Source organism: Bufo gargarizans, chromosome 1, assembly GCF_014858855.1.
Source record: "Bufo gargarizans isolate SCDJY-AF-19 chromosome 1, ASM1485885v1, whole genome shotgun sequence".
NCBI classification, from domain to species: Eukaryota; Metazoa; Chordata; class Amphibia; order Anura; family Bufonidae; genus Bufo; species Bufo gargarizans.
The window spans coordinates 534,618,301-534,640,845 of NC_058080.1; the positions used below are offsets into that span (position 1 = coordinate 534,618,301).

Consider the following 22,545-nt stretch of genomic DNA (forward strand, 5'->3'; position numbering starts at 1 on the left):
CCGAGGGGTGACTTCTTGCTCCTTTTAAGATAGCCTCCTTGACAGGGAAGTGTAGGAACTTGCATATAATGTCTTTTGGGGGATCCGTAGACTGAGGCTTTGGACGCAGCGCTCTGTGAGCTCGTTCCAGAATCACCTCATGGGTGGAATCAGGGCCCAGGAGTTTCAAGCAAATCTGCATCACTACTTCAGGGATTTCATCTGGGCCTACCGTTTCTGGAACACCCCTAAAACGGAGGTTGTTCCTCCTGCCCCGATTTTCCTGATCTTCAAGTTGCGTATACAGGGCATTCAAGTGTTTCTGGTGAGCGCTCAGCTGATCGGAAGTCGCATTTTGGTGAGCAGTCAGGGCTAAATTCGCCTCCTCTAACGCTTCCACCCGCCTCCCTATGTGCTTCACATCTTCTTTAATGGAGCCAAGATCTGTCTTCAGCGGTTCCAAGGCTTCAGATAGGGCCCTTTTTAGGAAGGACTTGGAGAGCGATAGTGAGTCCGCTTCAGGAGACTCGTCTCTCACCTTTTCAGCAGTGTCTTCCGCCTGCTGCTTGTTTCTCGGCGTGCACGGAGGTTCCGGCGCCATTTTGGATTCTCTGGCCGCATAGGTTTGTGCCGTTTTCTTTATAAATTTCTCCATTCCGCCCGCTTGAGAGTTTGATCTGGACGGCTCTGGGACATCAGTGGGTCTTGGTCCCCCGATCTTGACCATTGTTTGCTGGTTTAGCTTGGAGTAAGAGCTTCTATGGGAATCATTAACAGCGGAGCAGCGCTTCACACAGCCATCCGACTCAGGCGCTAGCTCCGCCCCCCAACCCTATGCACTCTTGAAGATAATTATTTCTTTTGGTGGGACTTTGGGGAGATCACAAAGCACTGAGGGAAGGGGGCCCCGAGCGGAACTCTTGCTCCGGGGCCCATGAGCCTTTAGCTACCCCCCTGATAGTCACAGTCAGTAAGAACTGCACATTGAGTGGTGGCTTCAGACTCACAGTGACACTCGGGCCACAAGAGTCACATTGTCACATAATTCCCAGCAGATGATGGGAGGAATGATTGATCGTCTGTAGAATATTAGAAGTGAATCTGCAGGAGAAGGAAAAGGCAGCAGCACAAATGTAATCCAGGAGCATAGACTGTGACCCGGCAGCCACGGGGGAACACGGACCAGCGCCTCACCCCAAATAACGTGTCACCCGTGCTTCACCCCAGGGAACGAGACTCAGTGACGTCGTGACCTTTGAATAATACATACCTCAAATAGTTATGGCATGTGTAATGGGGGGGGCGGGAGGGCAGAGGGGGGAGGAGGGGGAGGGGGGGCTGGATACCTCGTATACTCCATACTGATAGTGTCACTACCAGAGCTTTGAGACGTTCTCACAGCTCTGTTTCTCCACCCCTGTGATGATGTCACTACTAGAGCTTGGAGGAGTTCCCTCTGCCCTGTTTCTCCGCCCCTGTGATGAGGTCTTTACTTTCTGTTTCCTTCCTCCCAGCTGTCCCTCCTGTGTTTGATTTTGTTGCCTTTAAATCACCCCTCCTCCTTTGTAGAGGTGCGGATTATACTTTTCATTTGAGCTGTATCTCTCGCTTGAGTATCTTCACCTGTGTGATATCTTTTCACTGGATCTGTGTTCTGCTGAAGCAAGTACTTCGGATATTGTCTGCTGACTTTGGATCTGTTTTCACTGCAGCTGCAGCTCCTCCAGTTAAGTGTACATTCATTTGTGATTTTCTGTTTGCTGGATCCCAGGTGACCCTGACTCCCTCCGTGTCTAGTGTAGGGAGCCGGTGGTCGTGTCCCCTCACTATTGTAGGGTGTTCAGGTGTTATATAGTCGAGGTACGAGGATATGCGATCATCCACCATTGGGGTGTTCGCATAGGCTGAGCAGCTTAGGGAGAGCTTTTAGGGTCTGACAGGGGTCACCCTTTATCCTCCCTAGTTTGGGTCCGGTCAGTTGCTTTTCACTGTGTAGGATCTTGTTGCTCACTTACAGCCGTGACATTATAATCCGCCAAACCGTCCTTTTTTGACATGGATCCGCTTTCTGACCTGGTTGACCGCATGCAGGGTCTTTCTTTGGAGGTAGCGGATCTCCGTCAATCTATGACTCAGCTTCAAGCATTGGGCTCTGCTCCGGCCCATGGAGTCTGTTGCGAGCCAAAGGTCTCACTTCCGGAAACGTTCTCCGGGGGCAGTGAGAATTTTGTTCGTTTCAGAGAGGCATGCAAACTCCATTTTTGCTTGTGTCCCCATTCCTCTGGTAATGAGGAACAGAGGGTGAGGATTGTCATCTCCCTGCTCAGGGGTAGTGCTCAGACTTGGGCTTTTTCGTTGCCATCGGGGGATCCCTCCCTTCGATCCGTGGAAAGATTTTTTGTGGCCCTGGGGCAGATATATGATGACCCGGATCGTGTTGCTCTGGCCGAATCTAACTTACGTTTTTTATGCCAGAACAAACTGTCTGCGGAGCTTTATTGTTCTGAATTTCGGAGATGGGCAGCTGATTCAGGTTGGAATGATGCTGCACTCCGGAGTCAGTTCTCTCATGGTCTCTCAGAGAGATTGAAAGATGCGTTTGCTTTCCATGAGAGACCAACGTCCTTAGAGTCTGCCATGTCATTGGCGGTACGCCTTGACAGGCGTCTAAGAGAAAGAAACGAGACCTCTCTGTCCGGTCATTTTCAGTCTAGGGGCAGTGGTGCGGACTCATTCACTGTGCAGGGGCCTCATCCTCTCTCGGTTCCCTCTGTGGAGGAGCCCATGCAGCTAGGTCGACTTGCCCCTGATAAAGGAGGATTTAGTCCTCAGAGAATGGTGTGCTTTTGTTGTGGGGGCATAGGTCATTTGGCAAATGTTTGTCCGTCTAGGAAATTCTTGAACTGTACAAAGAGTTATAATAAGAGAAAAACCTCAAAAGGTAAATCATCAAACTCTGCTTCATCTGCTACTTTGGGCAAAGTTGATGTAGGAATTGATGCTTTTCCTCTGACCTGCAGTTCCCATTTTCTCCTTTCTGCCAGGGTAGCGCTAGGGAGCAAAGTCATTTCTTGTGAAATTTTTGTCGATAGTGGAGCGGCCGTCAATCTTATTGACACTCAATTTGTAGCCATGCATGGTTTTCAGGTTTGCACATTGGAAAAGGATATACCTGTTTTTGCTATTGACTCTGCTCCACTCTCACAGAGATCCCTGAAGGGCATTGTTCACAATATCCGGTTAGCGGTAGGTGACACTCATGTGGAGGATATATCTTGTTTTGTCCTTAACGGATTGCCTTCTCCTCTAGTTTTGGGGTTACCCTGGCTCACTAGACATAACCCCACTATTGATTGGCAAGGAAGGCAAATAATTGAGTGGAGTGAGTTTTGTAAAGAGAATTGTCTCACAGCGATTTTTGCAGAGGTGTCTACTAAAACGGTGCCATCATTTCTCTCTGATTTCTCGGACGTGTTTTCAGAGAGCGGTGTTCAGGAGCTACCTCCTCACCGGGAGTTTGACTGTCCCATTAACCTCATTCCCGGCGCCAAGCTGCCAAAAGCACGCCTCTACAATCTCTCACAACCGGAAAGAATCGCAATTCGAACCTATATCTCCGAGAGTCTCGAGAAGGGGCATATTCGTCCCTCAAAATCACCTGTTGCCGCTGGTTTTTTTTTTGTTAAAAAGAAAGATGGCTCTCTGAGACCTTGCCTAGATTTTAGGGAGCTGAACCGTATCACGATTCGCGATCCCTATCCCCTTCCTCTGATCCCGGACCTCTTCAACCAAATTGTTGGGGCCAAGGTTTTTTCCAAATTGGATTTGAGAGGCGCGTACAACCTGGTCAGGGTCAGAGAGGGGGATGAATGGAAAACGGCCTTTAATACCCCTAACGGGCATTTTGAGAATCTCGTTATGCCTTTCGGCCTGATGAATGCTCCGGCCGTCTTTCAGCATTTTGTTAACAGTATTTTCTACCATTTAATGGGGAAATTTGTATTGGTGTATCTTGATGATATTTTGATTTTTTCCCCTGATGTTCAGACCCATCAGGATCATCTTTTTCAGGTTCTGCGGATTCTGCGGGAGAATAAATTGTACGCCAAGCTGGAGAAATGTGTTTTTATGGTATCGGAGATTCAATTTCTGGGTTTTCTCCTCTCTGCTTCTGGTTTTCGCATGGATCCGGAGAAGGTCCGTGCTGTGCTGGAGTGGGAGCTTCCTGAGAATCAGAAGGCATTGATGCGCTTTCTGGGTTTTGCGAACTATTACAGAAAGTTCATTTTGAATTATTCCTCTGTTGTCAAACCCCTCACTGACATGACAAAAAAGGGGGCGGATTTTTCCTCTTGGTCGGAGGAGGCGCTTGCAGCTTTTTCTAAGATTAAAGAGAGTTTTGCGTCTGCTCCCGTCTTGGTGCATCCCGATGTTTCCTTACCTTTTATTGTTGAGGTGGATGCTTCCGAGGTGGGTGTGGGTGCGGTTTTGTCCCAGGGCCCTTCTCCTGCCAAGTGGCGACCCTGTGCCTTTTTCTCTAAAAAACTCTCCCCGGCAGAGAGAAACTATGATGTGGGAGATAGGGAGTTGTTGGCCATCAAGTTGGCTTTCGAGGAATGGCGCCATTGGTTGGAGGGGGCCAGGCACCCTATCACCGTTTTTACCGACCATAAGAATCTGGCGTACTTGGAGTCGGCCAGGCGTATGAATCCGAGACAGGCCAGATGGTCTCTGTTCTTCTCCAGATTCAATTTTGTCGTTACATTCCGCCCTGGGATCAAAAATGTGAAGGCTGATGCTCTCTCTCGCTGTTTTCCGGGAGGAGGAAACTCCGAGGACCCGGGTCCCATTTTGGCGGAGGGGGTGGTTGTTTCTGCTCTGTATTCTGATTTGGAGGCCGAGGTCCAGGCTGCCCAGACTGAGGTACCTGCCCGTTGTCCTCCTGGGAAGTTGTTTGTGCCTCCTGAGTTACGTCACAAACTCTTCAAGGAGCATCATGATACTGTTCTTGCTGGTCACCCCGGGAGTAGAGCCACGGTAGATCTCATTGCTCGGAGATTTTGGTGGCCGGCTCTTCGTAAGTCGGTGGAGGGTTTTGTGGCTGCTTGTGAGACGTGCGCTCGCGCTAAGGTCCCTCGTTCACGGCCTTCAGGTCCCCTTCTCCCGTTACCCATACCTTCCCGTCCTTGGACACACCTCTCCATGGACTTTATCACGGATCTTCCTCGTTCCTCAGGGAAGTCGGTGATCCTGGTGGTGGTGGACCGTTTTAGCAAGATGGCTCATTTCGTACCCTTCCCTGGTTTACCCAGTGCTAAAACGTTGGCGCAAGCTTTTGTCGACCATATTGTTAAATTGCATGGCATTCCCTCGGATATTGTTTCCGATAGAGGCACGCAGTTTGTGTCCAGATTCTGGAAGGCTTTCTGTTCTCGCCTGGGGGTTCGGCTGTCCTTCTCTTCTGCTTTTCACCCGCAGTCGAATGGTCAGACTGAACGCGTCAACCAGAATCTGGAGACATATTTGCGCTGTTTTGTGGCAGAGAACCAGGAGGATTGGTGTTCATTTCTCCCTCTTGCTGAGTTTGCTCTGAACAACCGTCGTCAGGAATCTTCTGATAAGTCACCATTCTTTGGTGCATATGGGTTCCATCCGCAGTTTGGGACATTCTCGGGAGGGGCTCCCTCTGGTTTGCCTGAGGAGGAGAGATTTTCCTCGTCTTTGTCTACCATTTGGCAAAAGATTCAGAGTAATCTTAGAAAGATGAGTGAGAAATATAAGCGTGTGGCTGATAAGAGACGTATGCCTGGTCCGGACCTGAATGTGGGTGATCTGGTGTGGTTGTCTACAAGAAATATTAAACTGAAGGTTCCCTCCTGGAAATTGGGTCCCAAGTTTATTGGGCCTTATAAAATCTTGTCAGTCGTCAATCCTGTTGCCTTCCGTCTTGATCTTCCACGGGTTTGGAAGATACATAATGTATTTCACAGGGCTCTTTTAAAACCATATGTCCAGCCCACGGTGCCCTCCTCTTTGCCTCCTCCTCCGATTTTGGTTGATGGCAATCTGGAGTTTGAGGTTTCCAGAATTGTGGACTCTCGCATTGTCCGCGGTTCTCTTCAGTACCTCGTTCATTGGAAGGGTTATGGTCCTGAGGAGAGGATGTGGGTTCCGGTGTCGGACATTAAAGCCACTCGCCTCATCAGGGCATTTCATAGGGCTCATCCTGAGAAGGTGGGTCCTGGGTGTCCGGAGTCCACCCGTAGAGGGGGGGGGGGGGGTACTGTCACTACCAGAGCTTTGAGACGTTCTCACAGCTCTGTTTCTCCACCCCTGTGATGATGTCACTACTAGAGCTTGGAGGAGTTCCCTCTGCCCTGTTTCTCCGCCCCTGTGATGAGGTCTTTACTTTCTGTTTCCTTCCTCCCAGCTGTCCCTCCTGTGTTTGATTTCGTTGCCTTTAAATCACCCCTCCTCCTTTGTAGAGGTGCGGATTATACTTTTCATTTGAGCTGTATCTCTCGCTTGAGTATCTTCACCTGTGTGATATCTTTTCACTGGATCTGTGTTCTGCTGAAGCAAGTACTTCGGATATTGTCTGCTGACTTTGGATCTGTTTTCACTGCAGCTGCAGCTCCTTCAGTTAAGTGTACATTCATTTGTGATTTTCTGTTTGCTGGATCCCAGGTGACCCTGACTCCCTCCGTGTCTAGTGTAGGGAGCCGGTGGTCGTGTCCCCTCACTATTGTAGGGTGTTCAGGTGTTATATAGTCGAGGTACGAGGATATGCGATCATCCACCATTGGGGTGTTCGCATAGGCTGAGCAGCTTAGGGAGAGCTTTTAGGGTCTGACAGGGGTCACCCTTTATCCTCCCTAGTTTGGGTCCGGTCAGTTGCTTTTCACTGTGTAGGCTCTTGTTGCTCACTTACAGCCATGACAGATAGATACTCCAACAGTAATGTTCACCACAGGAGAGAGACAGATATAAGATAGATAGATAGATAGATAGGCAGATAGACAGATACTATATAGATAGATATTAGATAGATAGGAGATAAATGGATAGATAATAGATAGATAATAGATAGATAGATAAATAGATAGACTGTGAGCAGACACGGACTGTGACAGCTCAGTGGACACAGAGAGGAACAGCTATGACGGAACAGTCTATAAATGTGGCAGAAAACTGAAGCCTCGGACATCATATTCTCAATGGCCTGACGAATAGAGACTCTCTTGGTAGACAAACCCTAAACCCCCGTGTAGGCAGCAGTGTGGTGGACTATGCCATCACATGTATGGACCCCATAAATGTTGATGGCTTCATAGTCACCCCACAGACACATGTCAGACCACAACCAACTGCTCCTATACATCAAAGCCACAAGCAAACCACCGGCACAAACATCACAGCAGACCGGCCTCTTCAGCCTACCTCCAGCTGACCAAAGCCCAGAACAAAAGGAGATCATGAAAAAACTGAAGGATATGGAAGAAAAAAAAGCAAAAAATTCCAAAACCCTCTGGATACATCAATCGCACTGCAGGAGATAACAGGGAGGATCTCATTGATAAAGAGTAAAAAAGCCAATGGCCCAGGTGGGATCCTTTCAGAAATTATAAAATACAGCCCACTTGGTACCCAGGCTGTAAAGCTCTTCAATGTTGTGCTGAGTGCTGGTTACTTCCCCCCAGAGCTGGAACCAGGGCCTCATCACCCCCATACACAAAAGCGGAGACAGGTACAACCCAGCCAACTATCGATAGACAGGTGTCAGCAGTAACCTGGGGAACTACTCAGTAGTATCCTGGATAAGAGGATCCTAAGCTTCCTTATCCAGCACAATGTCCTCAGCAGAAGCCAAGCAGGTTTCATGTCAAACCACCGCACCATGAACCACATCTACACCCTGCAGAGCCTCATCAAGAGCCATGTCCACAAAACAGCATGGAGAGATATCTGCTTTGTGGACTTTCCTGAGACTTTTGGAATGCGGAATAGGAGGAAAAACATATGATGTCATCAGAAGCTCCTACACTCAGAACAGATGCAGCGTGAAGGTAAATGGGAGGAGTACGGCTTATCTCCAGCAGAGCCGAGGAGTCAGACAGAGCTACAGCCTCAGTCCAACCCTCTTCAACTTCTACATCAATGAGTTGGTGGCAGCTCTGGAGTCCTCCGCAGGACCAGGTCTCACCCTCCATGACACCGAGGTGACATTTCTGCTTTATGCAGATGATCTTCTGCTACTATCAACAACCGAGAAAAGTCTTCTAGATAACCTGGAAGTCCTGGAGAAAGTCAGCACTACGTGGACATTGCCCATCAATCCAAAGAAAACCAGCATCATGGTGCTCCAGAAGAGAAACCAGAAACCAGCCGGGCATCTTCCCTTCCTGCTAACTGTCCACTTTCAGAAACCAGTAGGTAAACCTACCTGGGACTAGAAATCAGCCTGTCAGGGCGTTTTAATAAAGCCATAGGAACACTGAAAGACAAGGCATGCAAAACCTTCTATGAAGGCATTTGTATCATCTCAAGGCACCAGTGACCATTTTTCAATTCTTTGATACCATCATCGCCCCAATCCTCCTGTATGGCAGCGAAGTCTGGGGCCCAGACACATACCCGACTGGTCAAAGTGGCACTCCACCTAGAATAATGTAGACACCTTGGAGGACCATCAGATCACCTCTAACAGTGCCTGTTACGCAGAGCAGGGCAGATTCCCACTTTACCTTGTTGTTCAGGAGTTATCATTCAGAGCCCATCTACATAGCAGCAGACCCAGCTTCTATCATCACAAAGCCTTGCTGCACCAAGAAGCCTCAGAAAAATTAAGAACCCCGCAACAAGTCACCTACAAATTCAGCCTGACCAAGTCACCAACCAATACAGCCTGACAAAGGGGGAAATCTAGAGGATGATGCACAAGAGCAAAAAGGAGTATATCAGCACCTGGAGGAACGACAAAAGAATGTCACAGAAGCTGACAATCTACCAGAGTCTGCAGAGGGAGTACAAACTACCCCATATCTGGAGAAACTCCTCAACTCCAGAGACCCTAGTACAGATTATGCCCACACACTGCTCATCAAATCCAGGCATCACCGACCGAATTACATGCCCAGGGAGAGCAGACCAGGAGGCCATGGAAGATGAGGCTCACTTCCTGCTACGGTGCCCCAAATACTCATTAGTGAGGGGCTCTCGCTTCAGGAAACTGTCTGATCTCTGCCCAGACTCTTCCTCCATGAAGGAGGAAGACAGACTCTCCATACTGCTTTGGGTAGTCCATCCCCCAAACCTACCCTATACCCCCACCCTGGATGTGTCCGCACCCCACCCCTACCCAATTATGTCCCACTTGCTTTGCCAATGCTAATATTTAAGAGATGGATCGATAGATATGAGATACCAGGACACAAGTTTCACCAAAAAGAAAAAATTATGAAAAAAATCTCAGAAAATGAAGCAAGACAAGAGAAGATGACGCAGCAGCAGGACGCGGCCTCTTAGCCTCAGCATCTGGCAGCAGATATGCCGTCACATGGCGTCCTCACTGACCACTGGATTTATAAATGATTATTTGTAACTTTCTGGATTTCTTATATCTTGTTGACGTCACATTAAGTCTTCCTTTTCTATGGATTTTCTATGTTTTTGTAGAATGTTCTGATCATTTATTAATCATCAATTCTTTTTCCTAATAAACGCCGTTATCAATATCTTCTTTCGCCGTCGTCCTTTCTACCATCCATTTTCTTCTAGAAGTTTCTGTTCAGCCGATGATATTCAAAAAGCTTCACTACCATCAAGACTGAAAGTAACAGTCAGGTTAGGAATAAGCAGCGCGGCACTTTTATTTGCTGCACAGCGGGTACATATCGCGAGTATAAAGGTGATTCACACAAATCAGTCTGCGGCCGCTTCCCGTCAGTGGACGCTTTCTGAAGGTAGAGCCCCACCTCATAGCCATGTCCAGTCTATAGGAGTGCATCATGCAATACAATGTACAAACTGAATATAATTACATAGAAAACACAGAAAAATTCATAGACTTTTTTATAAAAGAGGACAGGTCATTTCTATTGTTTAAACTACAGCAGATATATTATGGCTGAAAACCTCAGTAGTAGTTTCCCATGCATTATGTATTTACACTCACCTAAAGAATTATTAGGAACACCTGTTCTATTTCTCATTAATGCGATTATCTAGTCAACCAATCACATGGCAGTTGCTTCGATGCATGTAGGGTTGTGGTCCTGGTCAAGACAATCTCCTGAACTCCAAACTGAATGTCAGAATGGGAAAGAAAGGTGGGCTACAACAGCAGAAGACCCCACCGGGTACCACTCATCTCCACTACAAATAGGAAAAAGAGGCTACAATTTGCACAAGCTCACCAAAATTGGACTGTTGAAGACTGGAAAAATGTTGCCTGGTCTGATGAGTCTCGATTTCTGTTGAGACATTCAAATGGTAGAGTCCGAATTTGGCGTAAACAGAATGAGAACATGTATCCATCATGCCTTGTTACCACTGTGCAGGCTGGTGGTGGTGGTGTAATGGTGTGGGGGATGTTTTCTGGCCACACTTTAGGCCCCTTAGTGCCAATTGGCCATCATTTAAATGCCACGGGCTACCTGAGCATTGTTTCTGACCATGTTCATCCCTTCATGACCACCATGTACCCATCCTCTGATGGCTACTTCCAGCAGGATAATGCACCATGTCACAAAGCTCAAATTATTTCAATTGGTTTCTTGAACATGACAATTAGTTCACTGTCCTAAAATGGCCCCACAGTCACCAGATCTCAACCCAATAGAGCATCTTTGGGATGTGGTGGAACGGGAGCTTCGTGCCCTGGATGTGCATCCCTCAAATCTCCATCAACTGCAAGATGCTATCCTATCAATATGGGCCAACATTTCTAAAGAATGCTATCAGCACCTTGTTGAATCAATGCCACGTAGAATTAAGGCAGTTCTGAAGGCAAAAGGGGGTCCAACACTGTATTAGTATGGTGGTCCTAATAATTCTTTAGGTGAGTGTATATATATCAGAAGTATCATTTCAACATTTTTTTAGTAATTGCAGATTTATTTAGTGTGATACATTCTTGCAAGTTTTAAAAATATAAAATTATACTTCTGCAGTATATGAATACCTAATACATGGGAAGCTACTATGTGTTTTCTCTACAGCAGTTTACTATTGAGCTCAGTGGTTAAGGCTTTTGCTTTAATATAGATGGTTGTGAGCTCAAATCCCAGCAGAAACATTTAACAAATATAGGCTAGAGATGTCGCGAACATAAAATTTTCCATTGGCCAACGCGAATTTTCGCAAATGTTCGCGAACGGGCAAACCGCCATAGACATCAATAGGCAGGCGAATTTTAAAACCCACAGGGACTCTTTCTGGCCACAATAGTGATGGAAAAGTTGTTTCAAGGGGACTAACACCTGGACTGTGGCATGCCGGAGGGAGATCCATGGTAAAACTCCCATGGAAAATTACGTAGTTGACGCAGAGTCGGGTTTTAATCCATAAAGGGCATAAATAACCTAACATTCCTAAATTGTTTGGAATAACGTGCTTTAAAACATTCAGTGTGTGTATACGATCAGGTATGATGTTGTATCGAACAGGTAGTACAAGGGTTACGCCCGCTTCACAGTGACAGACCAAACTCTGACAGACCAAACTCCCCATTTAACGCACCGCAAACAACCGCAAACAGTCCATTTGCACAGTTGCAAACTCCCCATTTGCACAAGGTTGGATACCAAGCTAGCCATGTCCCGTTCCTTGTCCTCACTGACGTCATTGAAGGTCTCTTCCTCCACCCAGCCACGTACAACACCAAGGGTCCCCGAAAGGTGACAACAAGCCCCCTGGGACGCCTGCTGTGGTTGGTCTTCCACCTCCTCAAAGCCACCTTCCTCCTCTGACTCCTCTACTTCAGACTCCTCTCTCTGCATTGCCGCAGGTCCAGCAATCGACGACGACAAGGCTGCTTCTGGTGGTGATGGTGACCACAACTCTTCCTCTTCATGCTCATCTACCGCCTGATCCAGCACTTTTTTCGCAGGGCACGCTCCAAAAAAAAAAAAGCATATGGGATGAGGTCGATGATGTTGCCTTGGGTTTGACTGACCAGGTCTGTCACCTCCTTAAAAGGACGCATGAGCCTACAGCCATTGTGCATGAGCGTTCAGTAATGCGGCCAAAAAATACCCAGCTCCGCAGAGGCTGTCCTCTTTTTTTTAAATAAAAAAAATCTGTTCTTACCAGTTTAATCTCAGTTTTGTCCCCTATCAGGGGCCAGAAACATTTATGTTTTCCAGGCAGAAAGTGCACTAAAACATTGCGGCTTGAACCCTAGTTGGTGGCGGATAAGTCACGCAATTCATCAGGCATTCAGAGATAAAATACAGCAGCGTGTGGACCATTTTTAGCCCAAGGCAGCTCATCTCAGTCATCAGGCTTTTTTTAGTCAAATGTATCGCCCACTGTCAGTCCCTTCGGGATCCATGCCTCATTCATCTTAATAAAGGTAAGGTAATCTAGACTTTTTTGACCGAGGCGACTTCTCTTCTCAGTGACAATGCCTCCTGCTGCACTGAAGGTCCTTTCTGACAGGAAACTTGAAGCGGGGCAGGCCAGAAGTTCTATCGCAAATTGGGATAGCTCAGGCCACTGGTCAAGCCTGCACGCCCAGTAGTCAAGGGGTTCATCGCTCCTCAGAGTGTCGATATCTGCAGTTAAGGCGAGGTAGTCTGCTACCTGTCGGTCGAGTCGTTCTCTGAGGGTGGACCCTGAAGGGGTGTGGCGATGTGTAGGACTAAAAAAGCTCTGCATGTCCTCCATCAACAACACATCTGTAAAGCGTCCTGTCCTTGCCGGCGTGGTCGTGGTAGGAGGAGGATTACTTTCACCTCTTCCCCTGTTAGATTCCCGTTGTGCTGTGACATCACCCTTATAAGCTGTGTAAAGCATACTTTTTAATTTATTTTTGAACTGCTGCATCCTTTCTGACTTCCGGTAATTCGGTAACATTTCCGCCACTTTCTGCTTATACCGGGGTTCTAGTAGCGTGGCCACCCAGTACAGGTCGTTCTCCTTCAGCCTTTTTATACGAGGGTCCCTCATCAGGCACGACAGCATGAAAGACCCCATTTGCACAAGGTTGGATGCCGAGCTACTCATCTCCCGTTCCTCGTCGTCACTGATCTCACTGAAGGTCTGTTCTTCCCCCCAGCCACGTACAACACCACGGGTACCAGATAGGTGACAACGAGCACCCTGGGATGCCTGTTGTGGTTGGTCTTCCTCCTCCTCAAAGCCACATTCCTCCTCTGACTCCTCTTGCTCAGACTCCTCTTCCAGCGTTGCCGCAGGTCCAGCAAGCGATGCTGATAAGGCTGTTTCTGGTGGTGATGGTGACCACAACTCTTCCTCTTCCCGCTCATCTACGGCCTGATCCAGCACTCTTCGCAGGGCACGCTCCAGGAAGAAAACAAATGGGATGATGTCGCTGATGGTGCCGTCAGTGCGACTGACTAGGTTTGTCACTTCCTCAAAAGGACGCATCAGCCTACAGGCATTGCGCATGAGCGTCCAGTAACGTGTCAAAAAAAATTCCAGCTCCGCAGAGGCTGTCCTAGCACCCCGGTCATACAAATACTCGTTGACGGCTTTTTCTTGTTGGAGCAGGTGGTTGAACATTAGGAGTGTTGAATTCCAACGTGTTGGGCTGTCGCAAATCAAGCGCCTCACTGGCATGTTGTTTCGGCGCTGAATGTCTGAAAAGTGCACCATGGCCGTGTAGGAACGCCTGAAATGGCCACACACCTTCCTGGCCTGCTTGAGGACGTCCTGAAAGCCTGGGTACTTCTGCACAAAGCTTTGTACGATCAGATTACACACATGTGCCATGCACGGCACATGTGTCAACTTGCCCAAATTCAATGCCGTCAACAAATTGCTTCCGTTGTCACACACCACTTTGCCGATCTCCAGTTGGTGCGGATTCAGCCACTGATCCACCTGTGCGTTCTGAGCGGACAGGAAAGCTGGTCCGGTGTAACTCTCTGCTTTCAGGCAAGTCCACCCCAAGACGGCGTGACACTGTCGTATCGGGGATGTGGAATAGCCCCTGGGGAGCTGGGGGGGGTGAAGTTGATGTGGAGCAAAATGCAGGAGCAGAAGAGAACTCAGCCGAGGAGGTTATGGAAGAGGATGGAGTAGGAGGAGTAGAGGAGGTGACAGCAGCATTCCATGCTTGGCAGCCATCAGCAGGTTTACCCAATGCGCAGTGTAGGTGATATACCTGCCCTGACCGTGCTTTGCAGACCAGGTATCAGTGGTCAGATAGACCCTTGCCCCAACACTGTGTGCCAGACATGCCATGACTTCCTTTTGCACAATAGAGTACAGGTTGGGGATTGCCTTTTGTGAAAAGAAATTTCGGCCGGGTAACTTCCACTGCGGTGTCCCAATAGCTACAAATTTTTTGAAGGCCTCAGACTCCACCAGCTTGTATGGTAAAAGCTGGCGGGATAAGAGTTCCGACAAGCCAGCTGTCAGACGCCAGGCAAGAGGGTGACTCTGTGACATTGGCTTCTGTAACGGACCGTTTCAGCAGACAAGGGGTTAAAATCCGTTTAGGCGATATGCCCCTTTCTGAGAGACAGGCACAGCTACTGCAGAACACCAAACTCCCGAACTGGATACAAAATAGCACTCCAAACTGGAACCTCGCGAATAGCTGCCAGCAGACGAACAGGAAAAGCATACAATCAGCTTACACTCCTGGCAATCAGTCTCTAACAGCATACAGGGAATCCCCCCAATAACGAGACAAGGCTCCGTGTTGAGGGTCAAGCAGTGGTCTGACTGTACTTCAGGTACAGCCCCTTTTATTCATAAAAAACAAACATAGTACTGCCCACAGGGTTTTGAAATCCAACCAATCAATATCTTACAACACACACAATGCAAGTACAGCAACCAATCGTTCACGCCCCCTAAAGGACCAGAAGGTAGACTGCGACACAGAACAGATACAACACATCCCCACAATGCATCATGGTTTCCTCCTCTCTGTCCCGGAGACAACCGAGGGCAATCCAATTATCTCTCAGGACAAAGGGAGATCGCCAATACACATGTGGAGACAACAGGACAGACATCACCATTTAAACACACAATGGCACAATGGGACAATAGAAACACACCCACACAAAATCCTCCCCTCTGCCGGTGATGATTATTGAACAGAATGGCAAATATAATTATCAAAGGCAGAGAAATACAGTTTTATAAAACATATCACAGGAACCCCAAAACATGCAATAACCCCATAACCAATATATCCTCAGAACCGGGGGATCTGGGTGAACCACATATCCAAAATTCACCCACATCCGTTCAGTAGTTTGGAAGATACAGTTTTATGCCAGTTACACTGAAAATATACAAGTTATACAGAAAATAGTCACTAATAAATGTGTCCCCTGTTTGGTAGTTTCAAACTACTGAATGATGTCTCTGTGCACCAAATACAGGCAAGATAGCACCGTGTTGAAAAGTCAGAACAGTGTCTATGAGTTAAAATGGCCGCTATCTATTGTTCTCACCACGTGCTTCATCCATTGTTCTCACCATGGGAATAGTAAAATCCAAGCAAGTAAGGCAAATGATGCAATCCAGGGACAGAGGGCTCCGTCCCAAGTGCCTTAAGACCCAATAACTTAAGGGACCATAATCCCAGGGCAGGAGGCTGGCAAACAGCCCCCTCCAAAACACCGTGGTGAGGTTGGTTTCGCCACAGCTTCTTACGCTCAAACATGTCCTTGACAGACACCTGACTGTGGGCAGATGAGCAGGAACTGCTCAAGGCGAGAGGTGGAGTGGCGGGTGGTTGAGAGGGGGCAAGGAGGACAGCAGTGGTTGACCTGGCTGAAGATGCTGGACCAGGAGGAGGATGGTGGCTTTGAGTTTGTGTGCTGCTTGTATTCGTCCACAGGTGTTGATCCCATAGGCGTTTGTGATGTGCGATCATGTGCCTTCGCAAAGCAGTTGTACCTAGGTGGGTGTTGGACTTCCCACGACTCAGTTTCTTTTGGCACAGGTTGCAAATGGCATCGCTGTTATCAGAGGCAGACACACAAAAAAATGCCACACTGCTGAGCTTTGCAATGATGGCATTCTGGTGGTGGCAACAGCATGCGTTGATTGGCGTGCTGTCTGGCTGACCCCGGGTGCCGATACATGCTGTCTGACTGTGCCACTAGCTCCTTGCAACGACCTCCCCCTGCTTCCAACTCGTCTCCTCCTTCTCTCTGTCTCCCCTTCTGAACTTTCCCCCTGTTCTTCTTCTCTTCGAGCTGGTACCCACGTGACATACACGGACACATCGTCATCATCAACCGCTTCACTTGTATCTGACAACTCAGCAAAGGAAGCAGCTGCGGGTACAACATCATCATCATCATCACACTGTACGTCCATGTGTGTAATGCTGCCTGACTGAGACATATCCCTGTTATCTACATCCTCTGGCAATAATGGTTGCACATCACTCATTTCATCCAACTGATGTGTAAATAACTCCTCTGAGGGATCAAGTGAAGCGGCTGTGGTGCTAGTGTTGGTGGTGGCGGCAGGCGGGCGAGTGGTAACTTAAGAGGTGCCCGAAGCTGAGCTGGAGGAGGATGGTGCGTCAAGGTTCCGAGCGGAAGCTGTAGAAGATTGGGTGTCCTGTGTTAGCCAGTCAACTATGTCCTCAGAACGAGTTCAGGGTACGTGGCCTCTGAACACTGGGCATTATTCTAGGGCCAAAGGGAATCACAGCACCACGACCACGACGGCCCCTGCGGGGTGGCCTGCCTCTGCCTGTCATTTTTTTTAGATTAGTTGTATTATGCGTGCAAGGTACTGTGCCACCAGATATGAGTGGTGGCACTGGGCACTGGCAGTAGTTGGCACAGTACACGCTGATGCTAAAGGCCTGACACACACGCTTGCAGGCAACTAACTGCAATTATATTACAGTCAAATAATTTTTTTTTTTTTTTATGTAATCTACTGTGACACCAGATATGAGTGGTGGCACTGTGCACTGGCAGTAGTTGGCACAGTACATGCTGTAGGCCTGACACACACGCTTGCAGCCAAGTAACTGCAATTATATTACAGTCAAAATTGCATTTTTTTTATGTAATCTACTGTGACACCAGATATAAGTGGTGGCACTGTTCACTGGCAGTAGTTGGCACAGTACACGCTGTAGGCCTGACACACACGCTTGCAGCCAAGTAACTGCAATTATATTACAGTCAAAATTGCAGTTTTGTTTTTTAAATGTAATCTACTGTGACACCAGATTGAGAGCAACGGAGTGGGGCGCAGCCATAGTGTAGTGTAGCTTGACTTAGGAGGAAGTTGAAGTCAGGAAAGGGTTAAAGCTGATTGTGGATGGTTAGGGCGGGGGGTGGGAGGAAAAAGGGTGGATCTGGGATTTGCGGGCTGTATATAACCTGGGGAGGGGAGGGACCCCTCCACCAGCGTCCAGTGTGAATAGGTGAAGTTTGAGGTCAGGTTAGTTGAGAGCATGGGGTCCTTAGATACTTTGATGGAGGCAGTTCGTGCAGCCGCAGAACTTCACGGTTCTGCATGGCTGCAGAATAGTTTGCAGGCGGCGCTGGCGGTGCCGGTTGAGTCGCCAGTTAATATGGTGGAGAGGCCCAGGGCAAGGAGATCCGTTCCTCCTGAACGGCTGAGCCCTGAGGCGACCCCCCGGGTGCGGCGGCGCTTAAGGAGCCCCACTAGGGACCCTCCGCTTGTGGCTGCTGGGGCTGTACGGGTCACTGCCAGCAGGCGCAGTGGGAGGAATCCTGCGCAGCGCCGGGCACCGACGGGAGGGAGTCAGGTTAACCCTCGGCTCTCGTCCTCTGAGCGGCAGGGGAGGGGGAGCAGTACTGCAGCGGTCCCCTCGATGGATGTCCGGGGCCAGGGACGAGCTGAAGGTCGGGACCTACCTGTTCGGGTGCCCAGGAGTCGTTCCGGAAGAGCAGTGGACCGTGCGGCCCCTTCGGAAGTCGAGGGGGGCCCTTCCCCTCACGTGGCGTCAGTGGTGGCGCTGCGGCCTGCAGCATCAGGTGCAGGACTCGCAGAACAGTGTCACCAGTGGCGGAGACTGGTATTGCAGGCCAGTGCTCTTTGATAGACAGGTGCAGGACTCGCAGGACAGTGACACCAGTGGTGGAGACTGGTATTGCAGGCCAGAGCTTTTTGATGGACAGGGCACTGGGGATAGGAGCAGATTTGGCCCTGCCCCCTGCGCAGCTTGCGAATGCGTCGGAGGAGGTTCAGTCGGATGCGGCTCTCTGCTATCGGGCCGCAGAGCAGGAGGGACCGGCCAGGAAGGACGACGTCTGGAGTGCGAGGGGGCGGCAGCCGTTTGGCGGCGTGCCCAGCCTCAGAGAAGCGGCAGAGTCGCAGCCCGGCCATGTGGACGATGGCGCGGGTTTTCTGGATGTCCAGGCTTTGGAGGATGGTGAAGTTAGCCAGGAGGATTCGGAGGGCGACGACAGGCTTGAGCACTGTGCTGGTCCGTCAACTTCCACGACGCCGTGTGGCTTACAGCAAGGAGGAGCTTCAGCGAGGTTGGCGGCTGAGGGGGAGGCTACCCCAGGGACAGCCAGATGAGCGTCCGACAAGGCAGTTGCAGGGGTTGGGTGGGGTGTGAGGTGCCGGGTCGGACGGGGACTGAGGGGTTAGCGCAAGAGTTATTGTCCGGTTTGCTGTCTCTGGTGTCGCGGTTGGGATCGGGTGCGGGGGCGAATCGAGTGACGGTATGGGCTCCGGTGTCGGCGGCGGGTGTGGGGGAGCAGGCTAGTCCAGTTAGTTTTGTGAGCACGCCGGCTGTCACGGCGGGTGCCTCTGATGTAGAGGCAGCAGTGAGTGGGGGTAGTAAAAGTAAGGTTGGCGAGGACGTTCGGTTGGCGGATGCTGCAAAAGGGGAGGTGTATGTCTGTTTTGAAGGGCCATTGGGGGCACATTTGAAGACGAAAGTCAGGGAGAAGATCTGGAAGGATGAGTATGTGGAGATTTTCTCCCTGCTCCCCCTAGAAAAGTTCCATCTCGATAAGGTGAAGCCGGACGAGAGTAAAAAGGAGGAGGAGGAGAAGCGGCGTTATCAGCTGATTCCGCATACATTTTTGAACTGGCTTCAGGCGTTCGCTTTTTTGTGGTGGGCGAAAAGGCTCCGGAAAATTGTTCCGCCCTCTTCTGCTACATGGACGCGATCGGGGAGGCGTACAGGACATATGGAGGGGTGGCATGGCTCAGGTACGAAAGCGGAAAGCGGTCCGGCCAAGTATTAGGTGGGACCATAAAGATATCAGCCTCTTGATGCGGCTGATGGGCTCCGAGGACGAGTAACCAGCCGTTTCGGGGAGCGGCCGGGGGTTCCCCGGCGGCAGAGTCATTTAGTGGGGGAAAAAAGGGATGCTGCTGGCAATTCAATGAGGGTTATTGCAAATACCTCGCCGATTGCCGGTTTAAACAGGCTGCGGTGGGGCTCACAGTTTGTCGCGGTGCTTCAAGAGGGGGGAAGGGAAAAGGATTTGAGGCTGCGCACAAGAGCGGTGACTCCGGTGAGGGTGGAAGAGATGGGGCCGTTTCTAAGGATCTATCCAAATAGGGAGGTGGCCGAGTTGTTGTGGGCAGGGTTTAGGGACGGTTTTAAGATCCCGTGCCTTTCGGTTAGGGCTGTGGTCGCGGTGCGGAACTTGGCGTCCACGCTGCAACGGCCTGATGTGGTAGCGGACAAGATTGGGAAGGAGGTTGCAGCAGGGAGGATTGCTGGCCCATTTGCTGAATGTCCCTTGCAGGATTTGTGAGTGTTGCTCTTAGGGTTGGTTCCGAAGAAAGAGCCCGGTAAATTTCGGCTTATTCACAACCTGTCTTTTCCTGCGGGGGGTTCGGTTAACGACGGCATCAGCGGCGAGTTATGTTCCGTGTCGTATGCGTCTTTTGATACGGCTGTGCGTTGGGTCCGTCGTTTCGGGCAGGGGGCCTTGTTGGCAAAGACGGATATTGAGGCAGCGTTTCGTTTGCTGCCCATTCATCCGGATAGTTTTCATTTTCTTGGTTTTCAGTGGGATGGGCAATATTTTGTGGATTGTTGTTTACCGATGGGGTGTTCTATTTCGTGTTCATTGTTTGAGACGTTTAGTTCATTTTTGGAATGGGTGGTAAAGCAGGAGGCGGGTTGGAATTCGGTTTTGCATTATTTAGACGACTTTTTGTTTGTAGGGCCGGCTGGTTCGCGGATTTGTTCGTCTTGCTGCGTACAATGCAAAGGGTGGCGGTTAGGTTCGGCGTGCCGTTGGCGCCGGAAAAAACGGAAGGTCCGGCTACGTGTGTGAAGTTTTTAGGCATCCTAATTGATAGCGTGGCAATGGAATGTAGGTTACCTGAGGACAAGGTGGCGGATTTGAACAAGGAGATTGTCTTCCTGAGTACGGCCAAGAAAGTGCAGCTGCGGCGGGTACAGTCAGTGCTAGGTAAATTAAATTTTGCTTGCAGGATCCTGCCGATGGGTCGAGTGTTTTGTAGGCGTTTGGCGTTGGCCACAGCAGGAGTGAAGGCAACTTTTCATTTTCTGCGGTTATCGTCTGAGGTGCGGGCGGATTTGGAAGTGTGGAGGCGATTTTTGTCGGAGTTTAATGGTCATTCGGTCTGGATGGAGGCCCCTATTTCCAGTGTTGATTTGGAGCTTTTCACGGATGCTTCGGGGTCAGGGGGTTATGGTGCATTTTGTCAAGGGCAGTGGAGCGCGGGTCCCTGGCCAGAGGAGTGGAGAGCGGACGGGTTTTTGGGCAATTTTGGCATTGTTAGAGTTGTTCCCGATTGTCCTGGCGACTGAATTGTGGGGGGAGTTGTTGAGGAATAAACGGGTGCATTTCTGTTGTGACAATCTGGGGGTGGTGCAAGCAGTGAACAGTCAGTCGGCTAATTCCCCCCCGGTGCTGCGGCTGTTGCGCCACTTAGTTCTTAGGGGTTTACATTTAAATGCTTGTTTTGTGGCTGTGCATGTACCGGGTGTCGATAACTCGATCGCTGATTCACTTTCTCGTTTCCAGTGGGATCGTTTTCGCAGACTGGTGCCGACGGAGGACGTGAAGGGTTTGGTTTGTCCTCAGTGGCTCTGGAGCGTGGCCTTGGGGTCTCGTCAGATCTGATTATGCGGTCCGTGAGTAGTAGTACGTGGGCAGCTTATTTTCCTGGGGGTAGCGCAACACAGCACAGCGCCTCCGATTCCTCCCAGGCACAATTGTAATCCACCGACTTGGGAATAAAGGGTACAGTCCTTGCAATACGGTGATGGAATAGTTAAAGCACACAGTTCACACTTCTCTGCACTCCAGAAGCATGCGATCCTGTTCGTGACGCCAAAAAGAGCGATGCAGTGTCCCAGGGGGTCAGTAGTGCAGCTTTAGGTATGCTGGGCTTTGTAGTGCAGGGTAACCCACTAACCTGGGACTCACTGTCGTCTTCAAACGGGTCAGCACTGGAACAGGCAGGTGATGAATGTCGTGACGCCAGTGTCAATTGAACGGTGACACACCGTGTAATGATAGGTGGAATAATGGAGTAACTCAGGTATTCATACAACAGGTCAACTTTACTGCATGGATATGTAGTAGGGTAGACAGCCAGATAACACAGTTCCAGAGTTATTTCACACTTTATCATGCAGTTAACAGTGGTGGTTCAGGCTTTCACTTACAACAAGGTTAAACTCGAGACAGGCCTCCTAGGATCAGGGCTTTCCTCTTACTCTACTTGCAGCAAAACCCTCAAGGTCCAGACACCCAATTCTTGGTAATAACCCTTGAGCAAATACTTGGTAGAGGTCTTCTTCCCTCCTGACGGCTGGCTCTGTCTTTGGAGTTCTTCAGGTATCACTAACCTGGAAAGCTGGGTGGGTATGACCCTCCACACCAGACATGCAATCTCTGCACTGACGACTGAGCTCTGACCCTCTCAGCACTGAGTCTAGAAACTTCTGAACTCTCCTCCTGGGCTAGGCCCTAGCCTATTTATACTGAACTGGGGGCTCCCTCTGCTGGCTGTGACAAGGATTGCCTGTAACAGACCCGACTGGCTTAAAGGGAAATACACATTACAATCTAGCAGTGTCGGGTAGCCTACCCGTATGCTGCATCAGTGGGAGCGGTTATTGGATCAGGTGGGGGGTTGCGAGGTTATCTAGGAGTTTCATTCATTGTTGGTGTACTTTGTGGGGCTGTCTTTTAGCGCGAGTTTTTCATTTTCGGTAGCTTCCAAAAGGGTAGCAGCGGTGGGGTTTTGGTTACGGTTGCGGGGAGTGCCCAGTGTATCCAATAATTTTTTAGTGCGCCAGGCTTTGAAAGGGTATCGACGCAGTGTGGTAAGGAAGGACACTCGTCGTCCAGTTTCTTTTGCTGTGCTGAGGCAATTGTGGGAGCAAGCTGGTGTGGTGTGTTCGTCTGG

At 49.6% G+C, this 22,545-nt stretch overlaps 1 protein-coding gene across 1 annotated transcript in view; it reads left to right on the top strand.

The window, feature by feature from the left end:
• LOC122934119 overlaps positions 1 to 9,703 on the top strand; it is a 37,092-nt gene extending 27,389 nt beyond the window's left edge. Inside the window, exon 2 of the mRNA XM_044289330.1 lies at positions 9,407 to 9,703. Within this exon, the coding sequence (XP_044145265.1) occupies positions 9,407 to 9,458 (52 nt within the window). The 3' untranslated portion in view covers positions 9,459 to 9,703. The remainder of the gene's footprint in view (positions 1 to 9,406) is intronic.
• Positions 9,704 to 22,545: the final 12,842 nt, after the last annotated feature.